Source organism: Manis pentadactyla, chromosome 7 (assembly GCF_030020395.1).
Source record: "Manis pentadactyla isolate mManPen7 chromosome 7, mManPen7.hap1, whole genome shotgun sequence".
In the NCBI taxonomy this organism is placed as follows: domain Eukaryota; kingdom Metazoa; phylum Chordata; class Mammalia; order Pholidota; family Manidae; genus Manis; species Manis pentadactyla.
Window position 1 is genome coordinate 76,990,116 of NC_080025.1, and position 13,957 is coordinate 77,004,072.

General features: G+C 38.5%; 1 protein-coding gene and 1 long non-coding RNA gene across 3 annotated transcripts in view; one reads left to right on the forward strand and one right to left on the reverse strand.

Moving 5' to 3' along the window:
- CALCR (calcitonin receptor) overlaps positions 1–13,957 on the reverse strand; it is a 141,532-nt gene that overhangs the window by 44,931 nt on the left and 82,644 nt on the right. For both annotated transcript variants that reach the window (XM_057504522.1, XM_036879261.2), the window contains 3 exons: positions 9,094–9,250; positions 6,053–6,163; positions 2,631–2,743 (listed from right to left, as the gene is read on the reverse strand). In XM_057504522.1, the coding sequence (XP_057360505.1) occupies positions 2,631–2,743; positions 6,053–6,163; positions 9,094–9,250 (381 nt within the window). The remainder of the gene's footprint in view (positions 1–2,630; positions 2,744–6,052; positions 6,164–9,093; positions 9,251–13,957) is intronic.
- LOC130684282 (uncharacterized) overlaps positions 1–13,957 on the forward strand; it is a 46,278-nt gene that overhangs the window by 11,456 nt on the left and 20,865 nt on the right. The window contains exon 2 of the long non-coding RNA XR_008998489.1: positions 5,995–6,144. This is a non-coding gene — a long non-coding RNA (uncharacterized LOC130684282). The remainder of the gene's footprint in view (positions 1–5,994; positions 6,145–13,957) is intronic.

Consider the following 13,957-nt stretch of genomic DNA (forward strand, 5'->3'; position numbering starts at 1 on the left):
ATGCTAAATCTAAGTCCTTTACATATTTTATCCTCACATGTTTTTCACATGTTTTCCAATTTCCTTTGTATTTATGCTGCCAGTAGGAGATACACTGGGGGACAGGTGGGCCTTTGGCACTAGGTAATAGTGGTGTAATTACTAGGGTAATAGTGGGTGATTTCCTTCTCTAGTTGCTGATGGGTGCCATTCCTCAGACATCTAGCTTGTTTTCAGAGCTGGCCACCCTCTCTTCTATTTTGTCCGGGAGAGAAATAAACTGTCATATCCATTGGATGGATGGAAAAGCAGAGGCTCAGAAAGGGCAAGTGTGTTGAAATGAGGACAACGCCATCTCCTGACTTCTAGACTTCAGTCTTTTCCACAGTTTATTAGGTCCCAGTATGAATGCAAATGTAATGCAGGTAAGTTGGATACTTTCTGTGAAGTTCCTTGAATTCCTGGGAGAAATGTGGCATTTATATTCAAATAATTACCCTTGAACATTTTGATTCTTATCAATTTCCTCATGAAGGGTTTGGGATTGAAACACTGATTCTGGTAAAAGGCTCTCAAAACATACAGAGTCCTTTGTTTGTTTATGTGCATTATTGCTGGCAAGAAACAAATATGGCTTCTCTAGGCCTCAGAATTTCCAAATGAACTAATCAACTTCTCTTAATTGTGCCCATTGCACCATTTGACCAGCATTTACATATTGTTTGCTGGTTTCATTGGTGCCACTAACAGCATTTTCATCCTTGCAGGTAATGATAATAAAATTGGAACAATTGAGTTATATCTAGAACTGATAAAAACTTCATAATAGCTTATAGGTCCATCTTAGGAAGTATTTGGGAATCTTGTCAACAAACATACTCAGCTCCTGTCTCTTCCCCCAGGAATCCATTTTTTGACTACTTTTCTGACTTAATCACTAAACAAAACCAGGAGTGGCATTTTCTAAAAGTTGTTCCTTTTTAGTAGTTTATCTATAGAATCCCCTTGCCGTGTATAATATTGTTCTTAATTTGGATATATATTCAGGCCCCTATCCTCTGTCAGTATTTTATTTTTATCTCTGCATATTTTATTCTATGAAAACCAAATGTAAGTTAATTCACTTTCTTTCAGTTGCCTCCAGAATATTTAAAAAATATTTACCCTTCTGAAATAGAGTTGTCTAAATGTGTAAGATTAAACCAATAACTCATAATTTAGTTGCCATTCTCATCTCATTCTTAAGACTGAGAAGGGTTTTGTTTTTTTTTTTAAATAAATTCTAGGTTGGTTTCTTCAAAACTTTTTTTCTTTTGCCTGTGTACAGATGGAAGATTTGTGCAAAGAATCTCAATCACTACGTTAGGTGCCTAGAGGAGAACATTTATCCTCAAAATACTCTTATTTCCCTCTCAGATGAGGCCAGAGTATTTGAGAAGGTCAAATATGGAGCCCTGAAAATTATTAAATTGGATCTGCAGTCTTTATAACAATTCAGTTAAGAGGGTTACAATATTTTTCTGTAAAATCATAATCAACATTTAGTCATGAAATTCCTTACTCAGTTGCATGCCATTTCAATCAGGCCTTATTAAGTAAATAGCTCTCCTTTAGGACGTAGATGTGCCTCAGATTCTCAGCAGTGACTACGCAGTGTGTGGAGGTGTGACTGACTTTAGTGTCCTCAGCCTGTGCCTGTGACAAGGTGTCCCTCTAGTCAGCTGGTCCCTAAACTGCCTATTCATCTTGTTTTTTTATTTTTAATAAAAAGAAATTTTTCTACACTCCTAAAGCTTTTTTAGAGCAAGCAAAAGCACTGATGTGCTTTGAGTTTCCAACTTAGTTACTATTTAGCATACAGGCCTATCTTTGAAGGTTACAACAGGCTTCTGTTGCAGCTGCCGGGTTACTCAGAGATGCCTTATGTAGCTAAATGCTGACAAACTATTTCTCCCAGCTCTGTTGGGAGGAGGCTGGTTGTGAGCTTAGTGATTTTTTCAGATTTCTGATGCATCTGAAGAAGAGAGTAGGCATCTGGGTTTTTTTTTTTCATTGGCTTAAATGCTTCTTAACAGAGATGATATGAAAAATATTTAACAGCCAGTAAGGTACAAGTACTAACAGATCAGAATGGACTTCCAGAGAAAATAACCTAAGTAGCTACACCTGTATCAACAGGCTGCTAAGAAGCCCATTCTAAGGATCCATCAAAGCCAGATAGTGAGACTATCATGGACATCTCAGGCAGGGAGCGGGGGCAACTGTTAAATTGTGACCTGTGGAAAAATCTGTCTGTGGTTTTGGAACGCTTCCAGTAGAAGAGAAATCTAAGAGAGTCCCTGGAAATGCTGCCTAATTTCTGGCATCACAGGGAATCCCATCATCTGTTCCATGGGCACTATTCCTCTCGCCATAAATAGCTTGACTCTATATGCCCGTGGAACTCTCTATGACACTCAGCGTCAGCCAAGAAGTAAATTGTCGTTTTCTGTAATGCCACCTCACAGTCCCTAGAACTTACAGGTCACCATCTGATTTCCTTCTGTAATTAGGTTGGCTCCTTGGTAGCAGGTATCTTACAGTTATGCATACATCTGTATGTATAAATAATGGTATTCTCACCCAATAATGAAATCTGAACAAGAACCTACCTTCAGTTTCTCAGGAGTGAAAGCGTTACACATAGTATAGTTGGACCAGGTTCGATTGTTCTCAGGATGTTTAAACCAATCCCCTTTTTCATCACAGTATTTTGTAACCTTTTCTGTTAATGGAACATAACAGTTATTGCATTATTATCTCAAAATGCAAAAGAAGGAAAACTAATAAATTAAACCTTAAAAGCCATTCCAAACTGTTAATCAATTTATAGAACTTTGGTGGGAATATAAGTCAATAGAGGCTACTGTGAGGCAGGCACTGTGTAAGACACTTCAATACGTGTTGTTTCATTTTATCTTCAGCGGAGCTGTGTATGGCAGACATTGTTATCTCCATATTAAAAACAGGAAGCTGACAGTGAGAGAGGCTCTAGAGTTTGAAAAGTCTGCAGATAGTGGGGGAGCTAGGATTTAATCCCAGGTCTGTCAGACTCCAAAGTGCTGCATACACTGTACTTCATACTTTTTAACAGATATTAAGCTTCTGATTTTAGATAGGAACTATGTGAGAAGAGTAAGACCATTCTTTTCTTCATTTATGTGCAATATTTATTAAGTTGACAGTATGAATATAGGTATTTCTAAGACGTGCTCTTCTTTGGAAAGGATTTGTCTCCCAGTTAAAAGCGTTCTATCTAAAAATGAGGCTGCGAAGATGGATCTATGCCTGGAAGTCCCTGCTCTGCTGACCAAAGCTTGCCTTTTAGTCAATAATGATAACCACTTTGGCAAGAGCCCATTGCTGCTGTGGAACTGGCCTTGTAGCCTCAATAGCAGAATGGCTCTTCATGCCAATCAAATTACTTCTAATGCAGCTGTCAAATCAAGATTAATGAAGCATCATTTATTGGGAAGAGTCAATAAAGACCCAAAGGATTACCATCAAATAGCATTTAGTTTCGGTTTACAGGAACGTAGTGCTAAGCAGAGCACAGCATCAAGCCCTTTCTTCACATACCAACTTTTCTATCAAAATAGGAATTCCCAGAAGGTGCTGGCTTCAACTGGTTTTAAAGGTGGCCCCTGTAATCCCGTTGGCATTATCTGTCTTAGTGGGATGGAACTTTGGATCTTATCCTCAAAGGAAGAACAAAAAGCATCTCCCAGACCTCGGCTCAGGGACTGATTAGTTTCTCTGTTCAAATCTGGATTCCATAAACTTTCTTGCCTAGATTTTTCCATCATGACTGCTGTGATCTATCTTAACTGATGTCCTCACTTTCAGCATATGGGCAATAACCCCTGTCATTCACAGTTAGTGAGCATTAGGTAACGAGAAGGGCAGGTTGACCCAGAAATGCAGTAGAAACTCTGACCAAACAATTCTTGGAAAAATCTGAAAGTCAAGGTTGATTTTCCATAGTCTCTTAAGCACAAAACAAACACTGATTCCTCTCTTCAAAATGCTAGTTCTAGTCCAGACCGGCTAATTCAAAGAAGACCGTCCTTTGTCAGGACCATGGCGTCCCTGCCACAGCCTGGATGGGTGTTCTCTCTCCCATGGAACCACCACTCCCTGAGGGACACAGAGAAGGAAGAGGAAGATGAGCACCGTGAAGTGTGGAGGGATCGCTGTGTCTGTTGTGTCACAGCTTGTCAGCAGACAGATGGAACTTGGGGCAGAATGACCTGCACACCTGGAGCCCTGTCCCCATGGCAAGCCAGTTTCAACATCTGGAGCCACTTGAACACCCTCTGCAGGCTCAGGCTCACTACACTCAGGAGCAAGTCTCACCCCTTCACCGTGTGCTTGTAGCTGGACCCACTTAGTTTCAGGATTTGGGTCCTCTTTATAACCAAGCTTTCTACTTCCTTTTGAAAAGTATCTTAGTCCTAGATGTTTTTGAATGGAACGTATTTTCTATGTAGTTTCTTGGAACAGAACTTTCCTGCACCTGATACCTGAAGCTGGGTGGCTACTACATTCTACCCCTCTGGGACCCACCTTCCTCCATTGCCTGTACCAGTCACATCTGATTCTGGGCTCTGCCTCCTCCTGGCACAGCTACTTAGTGCACTGGTTTAGCTTCCCTGGTTCCATCCACTTTCTTATCTGGACTGTCGTTATAGTTGAACACACTTTCATCTTGGCCGTGCAGTTAGTCACAAGCAGAAATTTTAAAAATCCTGATGCCCAGCCTGCACTCCAAACTAATTAAATCAAGAGTCTGGGGTAGCATCAGGACTTTTTAGAGTTTTCCAGCTTCTTAGCCAAGTTGAAAAACACTCACTTCCTACTAGCACTTATGTAATCCCAGTCCCCACCCCAGGTGTCTAGTCTTTTCCTCTGTATTGTTCCTGGCCACTCACTACTGAGCATATTTGGTTCCAGACTTCCAGTCTATTCGGATAGCTGCCACTTTTAAGATGTATAACTTCAGCCACCTAGCTTCTCACTCCGTTTGGTATCTGATGCTCCTAGACCTTTACCTGCTTAAGCATTCCAGCCCCAATTCCAACCGCACTAGTGTGACTAGATTGAGATCTGAAGAAAAAAGCAAGTCTGCCCTCGAAGGTTCTAGAAATACTTCAATCTGTGAAGTGTGTATGGAGATTTAAAAATACTGTTTTTCCAATGTTCTTCCAAGACTGTTGCACTTATAGAAAGAGAAGTTGGGTAAGAGCTCAGGAGACAAGGGTTCACCTGCAGTTTTGTATCAAACATTGTTAGTATAAATGAGATGATAGGTGAAAATGTTTTGAAAAGTAAAAAATGATATTCAATGAAAAGTAATCCTATGTTGCTGTTATAACTATAGTGAATTTGATGTCATTTATTTACTTAACACACGTCTGTTGACTGTTCATGTTGTGTAGGGCACAGAGCTGGGAGTTAGTATCATTCATTATAACATTGTTAGTCTTGCTTACTGAGCATATTTTAATTATCTACTGTTGGAACAGAAATCCGGTGTCTAGAGTTACTTCTGATTTATTTTCCCTTGTACGTGACAGTTTTATAAATTTTTCAAGGTTATGTTAAATTTCCATTGTGCATGTTATACTAACCCACTATATACAAACTCTAGATCAAGCATTTGCATAAATCACCAAATCTGAGACAACTGAAAATTTTTTTGACAAAAATCACACTTAAAAAAAACTGTTCACAGAGTTTTAGAAAAATTAATTTAAATTTGTACTAAAATTTGATGTTAACAGTTTAATATTTATGTAAAATTTAAAGAATTGAAGACCAATGTGCACAGCTGACCATTTATGTAAGTTAAAAAATAAGGACAGCTTGCAACATTTGTCCAAACTTAATGTTTCAATTAGGAAAATGCTTCAGAACATGATGAAATGTGTAGAGTATATTTCGGTACATTTATTTTATATCTGCTTTTCTTTACAGAACCGTGAAAGTTCCAAAAACTTCATAGCAAAATACAAAATGAAAACAAATATTCTACCTGTTGGATCAAAGTCTGGGAAATAATCCGGGCAGTACTGATGGGATAAAACCCCAGCTGGTGTGTCATCCCAGCACAACCATCCATCCCAGGTACGGTTGCAATAGGGACCTGCCCATAGAGAAAGAGGTTAATGTTGGTGTCAAAAATTGCATACTCCTCAGCAGGATTTAACAGTGCATAGACAGTTATTCTGGAACTCCCCACATGCATATGGAAATATTAAAAATAACAGCATCAACAGCAATGTAAAAAAGGTATTAAGTTTACCAACTATTAATGGCATTTACATTTCTGTAGGGTTTTCTTTATTTGTTCCTCAAAAGATACAGGTCATCTGTATGGAATCTTTCCTCCAAAATCTTTCCTTGCAAATAGCTTCAGAAATGCAACAGGAGAACTCTTGGGAAAGTCCTGATTATCACCCATGAGTAAAAGGTTTACCTTGAAAAAATATTGCTTGGGAGCATATGGATCTTACTGACCACTGACCTTCCAGGGGTCACCTTGGAGAGTTATAGTCCTATTGCAAGGGCAATGTCATTGTTACAAATTGCTACTGGATATGTCTTTGCAGCCAGCTAATGGGTCCTGTTTAAAAATAGTCTTGTTACTTAAGAATCACACTTTGTTACTGGCTAAAATAATGCTCAGTGTGATCAATTTATTCAAACTGATCAATGTACTTGTCAATATTGGTTCCCAATGGTTTCTTGTTGCTTTCAAAAATACCCTAAAACATAAAGATTTACCCCTATTCCAAAAAATAAGCCTCAGGCTTTGATGGAAGTTCTCAAAAAACAAAAGTTTAAAATAGTGATCATACCATGAAAGTTCAGCCTCCCAAGATGACTATGACTGAAGTAAAGGGGACTACACTCACTTTATTTCTAAAAGAAACAGTCTTGTGTTTCTATAATGTTTCATTGCTTCTAGTGTTTTTATTGCTTCTGAGAAATGGTTACTTCTTCAGGTGGAGTTGCATTTAATGCCTTTTCAGGTTCTTAAAAAACAAGGACAACTACTGCAGACAGAATAACATGTATTTATTTTTTAGGGACTTGATTTTTTTGTTTAAAGGAAAAATGTCAAAAATAGGAACTGCATGTTAAAACTTTATTAGTTATAGAGTATATAAACCAATTCCTGCCCCCTCACACCCAATAAGCAGTGTTGTCTTAGGATATATAAGTCTGTACAAGATCTTATCAGATCTTTCAAAATGTTTCAGTGGGTGGGAGGAGAATTTAAAGGGATGTATTAGGGAAACAAAAAAAAAGGACAAATGGGACGACATCATGCTAAAAAGCTTCTGTACAGCAAAGGACACCATCAGCAGAACAAAAAGGCATCCTGCAGTATGGGAGAATATAAATTTGCAGGTGACATATCCGACAAGGGGTTAACATCCAAAATATATAAAGAACTCACACACCTCAACACCCCAAAAGCAAATAACCCTACTAAAAAATGGGCTGGGTATATGAACAGACACTTCTCCAAAGAAGAAATTCAGATGGCCAACAGGCACATGAAAAGATGTTCCACATCGCTAATTATCAGGGAAATGTAAATTAAAACCACAATGAGATATCACCTCACACCAGTTAGGATGGCCAACATAGAAAAGACTAGGAACAACAAATGTTGGTGAGGATGTGGAGAAAGGGGAACCCTCCTACACTGCTGGTGGGAATGTAAGCTAGTTCAACCACTGTGGAAAGCAGTATGGAGGTTCCTCAAAAAACTAAAAATAGAAATACCATTTGACCCAGTAATCCCACTTCTAGGAATTTACCCTAAGAATGCAGTAGCCCAGTTTCATAAAGACCTATGCACCCCATGTTTATTGCAGCATATTTACAATAGCCAAGAAATCGAAGCAACCTAAGTGTCCATCAGTAGATGAATGGATAAAGAAGATTGTGGTACATATGCACAACGGAATATTATTCAGCCATAAGAAGAAAACAAATCCTCCCATTTGCAACAACATGGATGGAGCTAGAGGGTATTATGCACAGTGAAATAAGCCAGGTGGAGAAAGACAAGTACCAAATGATTTCACTCATCTGTGGGGCATAAGAACAAAGCAAAAATGGAAGGAACAAAACAGCAGCAGATTCAGAGAACCCAAGAATGGATTAACAGCTGCCAAAGGGAAAGGGACTGGGTGGGGTGGGAAGGGAGGGAGAAGGGGAATAAGGGGCATTAGGATTAGCACATGTAATATAGTGGTTTCACCAGGGAGGCACTATAGCACAGAGAAGACAAGTAGTGATTCTATAGCATCTTACTACATTGATGGACAGTGACTCTAATGGGGTATGTGGTGGGGACTTGATAATGGGGGGAATCTAGTAATCACATGTTGCTCATGTGATTGCATATTAATGATACCAAAATAAAAAATAAAATAAATAAATAAAGGGATATATTAACACTTGGCCATCACATCCTCCCTTTTCTGCTCCAGGCCCTCCATAGCTAATGGAATGTGCTTGGCCATGAAAATATTTGGGCCTATCACTTAGAGCATTCTAGATTAGGGGTGATAAATAACATCTGTCTAGGAGCTATCTTTCCTAACTTCTCTTGGAACTGGGGGTAGAAAGGAGAAGGAATTGTATGATTTGCCAACCAATTGACAGTTAAGGGAAGACACTGCCTGATTAGCCCAAACAAGGCAGGGTTTTGACAGGTCCCACCTCAGGCAAATTCTCTGCCCACCAATTTCCAGTTCCCTTCCTGTCATTTTCTAGTTCCTCTCCATCACTTAGTTCTGTGTTGTTCCTGCTTGCCTGGTGTGCACATTGACTTATTGTAGTAGTTTTGTCATAAGTGCAGATGTTAGCCAAAGAGCAATTGTATGAACCTGAGCAAAGAACCTAGGCATATCTCCTATGTGAAACACACAAACCATGGTTTGAGAACCACTGTTAACTCTGTTAAATCAAAATAGTCAACATACATTTACCCACAGAAGAAAATACACCATTAACAATGTTTGAACACATGTCCACACACATCCTTCTCTTTACCTTCTCCTTGGTAGAGGGGTAACCGCTGCATTCGGTCATAGCATTTGTACTGTGCATCCATCATTTTCTTTCGTCCTACAATGTACAGAAATGGCTCGGACTCCATCGTGGGAGGATAGGTGTTATTTGAAGAGGCAGGAAGAATTGGAGTTGGATGCTGTATTAAAAAAAGAAATCCATCACTTACACAAACTGGGAATGGGTGCACACAGAAATAAATGAAATAGTCAAAAAGTTTGAAAACATTTTTCCTTCTAAGCAACAATAAGGCATGGTCTCCAAGTATAATATTTTTTCTTTATAACTAAAAAGTGTATTTATATTTCATCTGCAAATTCTGCCTCCAAATTTCATATTTGCATTCATCCCATTCACTATTGAAAATGTGTAACACCCACACACACTCATCCACCTCTTTATCATATAAGATTCTTAACTTCATTATCACTGTAAAACTTAGAAGTAAACAAAGTGAATAATCTGATTTCCAAAAAACATGAAGTCAACTTTGCCTTCTTTGGAACTCCTAAGAATCATGAACCACGTTATTAAAAATAGATATATTAGTGCAATAACTAAGCATTTTTGTGGATTCTTTCAGCTGATTTTTATTTGTACTTAGGTTATGTACAGTGCCAAAAATTTGCCACAATCAATTCCATAAAACAAAGAAAGTTCTTCTGAGGTATTTGGTCTTGGATAATTGGCCTTAATCTCTTTAAATTGGTTTCATCAGCAGGTGACCTGCACAGGCAATTCATTTTCACTGCTAGAAATCAATCTAAATCTTAAATACATCTCTTAGTGCTTTTGCATGTTTGGTATGAGCTGACATTAGGTTATCAGTCTTGGTTAGTACCACCGTAGGTTCTTTTTATCAAAGTTGATGTGTGTGTGTTGTCTGAAAAGGTCACTGTCTGACGTGTCACCCTAAGTTTTGCTTATATAGATTTCAGTTTCTTTTGTGGCTATTTTTTCTATGTTCTGCATAAAGACTTTTTTGAAAGCTTGCAAGTTTCAGCCTGCACTAACTTTTCTTCTCTGAAGTTTGGGATACTCCTTGCACTCTCTCACACCTGTTGAAACACACTTTTATGTGGTCTTGTTCTGTCAAAATTATTCCAAGATTAAGTTTTCCTAAATGTATTGATGGCAGAAATAGTGTTATGTACTTTTCTCTATTCCCCTCAATCTATAAAACAAACTCCTCCTTATCAAGCTGACCTATATACCCCAAGCTGTTCATAGTAGAGCCTCACTGCTTTCCAGTGAATATCTCCATGTAGATGGGACATCCTGTCTTATGAGACAGCATATCACTAAACGCTAAGCTGTGCAGAGCATAATACAATAAATATTCAGAATAAAGAGAGAGAGCAAGGAGCAAGAACAGTTGGGGATGACTACAGATACAAGGTAGAATCTGAATTGGACCTTGAGTGTGTGTACTGTCTGCACAGGCAGAAGCCCTGGGGGCAGGCTTTCTGGATGGAGGAAAAGGAATGCATGTAAGTCCAGAGGTAGGAAATGGTACATGGGAGACACTGGTAGGAAACTATCCTACCTTAATGTGAGTGTATTTGAGAACTAACCAGAAGTGGAGCCCAGGAAAATAAGAGAACAGAGCCCTGTGGAAATAAATAAAAAGTGCCTGGGACATGAAGGGTTCAATACATTTTACCTAATATTATTAAAACATGACAACAAAATAAAGATAGTTTGCAGCTTTTTGATCAGTGAAAGTTGGGAAGAGAGAGTGTCAGTAAAATTCTTGTGGTAGGCATTAGATGTCTGCAGATTAGAGCTGGGAAGGCCAGCCCGGAAGCTGGAGGCATGGACTCAATCACCTCATAAAGGCAACTCTCAGCACTTTGTCAAATAATAAAAACACCGAGGCATATTTGAATATAAGCAATGGAGAACATTAATAGTCAAATAGCCTACATATTTCAGCCTATACAGCTGGTTAAAAATGGTACTGCCCTGAGAAGGAGAAGCAGCTGGCAAAGGAAAACCCTCCTGGGGGAAGAAGGTAAGTTCTCCTCTGGACTTGTTCCGGAGGTGCTGGTGAGTCATCTGAGTAGAAATCGCTTGTCAGCAGAAGAGGTTGAATGTTTATTACTATTATAATTCTAGAAGAACACTTATTGTGAATATAGGTAACACCACTCTTTAAAGATTAGGATTATTTCTAATTTTAATGCCTCTTGAATTTATGATAGAAGAAAGGGAAATTAATGAACCAACAAAAATGATTAGAAATGCACAATTCCTTTACTGACATAACTGGACACCGTTCTGCTGTCATATGTCCCTTTTCCCACTGGTATTAAGATCAGTCCATCAGCATGTATTCGTTGAACTTGATAAGTGCTGCACTAGATGCGGAGGCTACAGTGCTGAATAAACCAAGCACAGATCCTGCCCTCACAGAGCTGACAGTCTAGCAAGAATGACCAGCATGTTAAAAGACTTCCTGACACCAGAAATTTTGAAAAGTAAAGAATTAAAGCATTAAATGCTCAGATATTCCATCAGGAATTGGGATGTTTATGAGTGAAAAAGTATTTTGAAGAGATTTCATGTTAAGGCTTCTTTTTGGATTTTACTAGCTTACATTCATATATTTGTATGAAAGTGTGTGTGTGTGTGTGTGTGTGTGTTTTAAATATTTGACTAAAAATCATGTAACCATAATCTTTAATGTATCATAGTGTCCTCACAATAAGAGGTGTTAATCATTGGTTCAGTTTATGCATCTCTTTTCAATTCTTCATGGCTCAGAATCTTTAGTTAATATTTAGTTGAATTATCTATTTCTGGGCCATTTATCACCATCTTCAACTCAAATTAGGAGATGGAATATGCAGTCACATATAAATCTCTTCTGTCACTTACGTTAGATATTTTCCATTAGGGCCTATTTTGCTTAAGCTTGGCATTCTTTCCTGAGATACCATTCTGAATTCTGTCTTTACATGGACTGGACAACCAAGTAAGAAATGTGCGTGCACTAGTTGGAAATTCACGGAAGCCATCGGGAGGCAGTATGTGCAAGGAGATCAAGTGGAAAACCTTATACTTGTATTTTCAATTACAACATTATTTGGTTTAATGCAGTTTTAACATCAGATATAGTGGAGATATGAGCATCTGAAAGAGCAGGTGTAGTCCACGTAGATGACAGTAGCATCAATTATCATTCTTGCAATATTGAAACAAACTCCAGTGAACTTGGTTTGAAGCCTTGGTTCAGCAGAGATTGTTTCAACACTGAAGGAATGAGGAACGAGAACCTCTGCAGTTAGATGAGCCTGGATATTCTAAGTCCACTCCTGGTCTGGTTCATGCTTGAGCATTGATGATGGAATTTTTCCAGTGGTAGCTGAATGTTTCAGTGATTTTCTTCTGAAAATAATATGCACATTGAGTCTATCTGTTATATACATATATGTGTGTGTGTATATATATATATATAACAGATATGTAGATAAAGACATACAAATATATAACCATTATACACACACACACACATACACACAAATATATTTATAATTCCAATCATGGAATTACTACTGCTTAAAAATAACACATATACAAATTTCATAAAGTTCATTAAACATAGTAAACTTTTGGTTGATTTCATACAAATAAAAATTGCTAGTGAGGTAGTATAATTTTCCACAATAAAAAGGCAAAATAGAAGGAGTAACGATTAGATAAAACTACCAAACAATGTGAACTCAAAAATATTCTACTTTTAACATGTTGGGTTTATGCTACATGTCTGGGGGATGTAAGTAGATATATAATTTTACATTTACACAAAGATAGAAGTGGGACATTAAGAGCATATTGCTCTTCTGGATAAAGGTTGGTATTCGAAATTTTGCATGCAAGTCATCTCACACAATTCTTGCAAGACAAAACAAAACCTCTCAATTGTTGTCCTGTGTAGCAGTTTAGCTGCCGTATATGTGATGTCACTTCTAAAGGTTCAAGTAAATGGCGCCACACATACGACCGCCAAGCTGCCACTAAGTCCACGGCAGAAACATCCCAAGTTCTTTCAGTGAATAAATACTAGTGCCTCCCCCTGACAGGCACTGTATTAGATTCTGGAGATTCATCAGTGAACAAGATTAGCAAGGTCCCTGCTCTCACAGAGCTTACATTCTAGGAAGTTTCATCCACACTAATCCTGGAGTCCAGGGGAAAGCAATCTAATTTAATAGCTACGTGCTCAAGGGATTCCTACTTTGGTGTCAGTCAGCCTGCTTTCAGATTACAGGCGCTTTCTAGGAGTACAGAGACAGAAGGGTTACAGGCCTGTTCTGTGCAGAACTTTGAGAAATGGTCCATCTCTGCAATGGTTCAAACCTACTGAATGTGGGGACCCAGGCTGATGAGCTGAAGGGAGAGATTCTATTGATTGCCACAGACAGAGCTGCTCTAAAAGGAATATGATTCCAGAACCTACAAATTAATACAACCAACACGATTTCCCCATCACCATCCTTAATAGTGATAACATATATGTCAGAATTAGTTGTAGTTTTCAGTTACTTATACTTTTCAAAACAACAAAGGGTAAGATGGAACTCTGTGAAGTGTTAGCCCTGGATCTTCCTGGTGGGTCGGTGCCTGGTGGCATGCTAGGTACGTTCTACTTCAGTGTTATATAAACAAGAGAACTGCTGCTATGTCATAAATTCAGAGCAAACAGGGGAGTACAGCTAGGGAAACGACAACATGTTTCTCAGAAGAGCCTAGTTTTTCTGGCTTTTCATCACTGGGGCTCTTGTGGTCACTGTCTTCACCACTAGTGTTTCTCACTAGGTGCCAAGCGCTGTTCTACACCTGC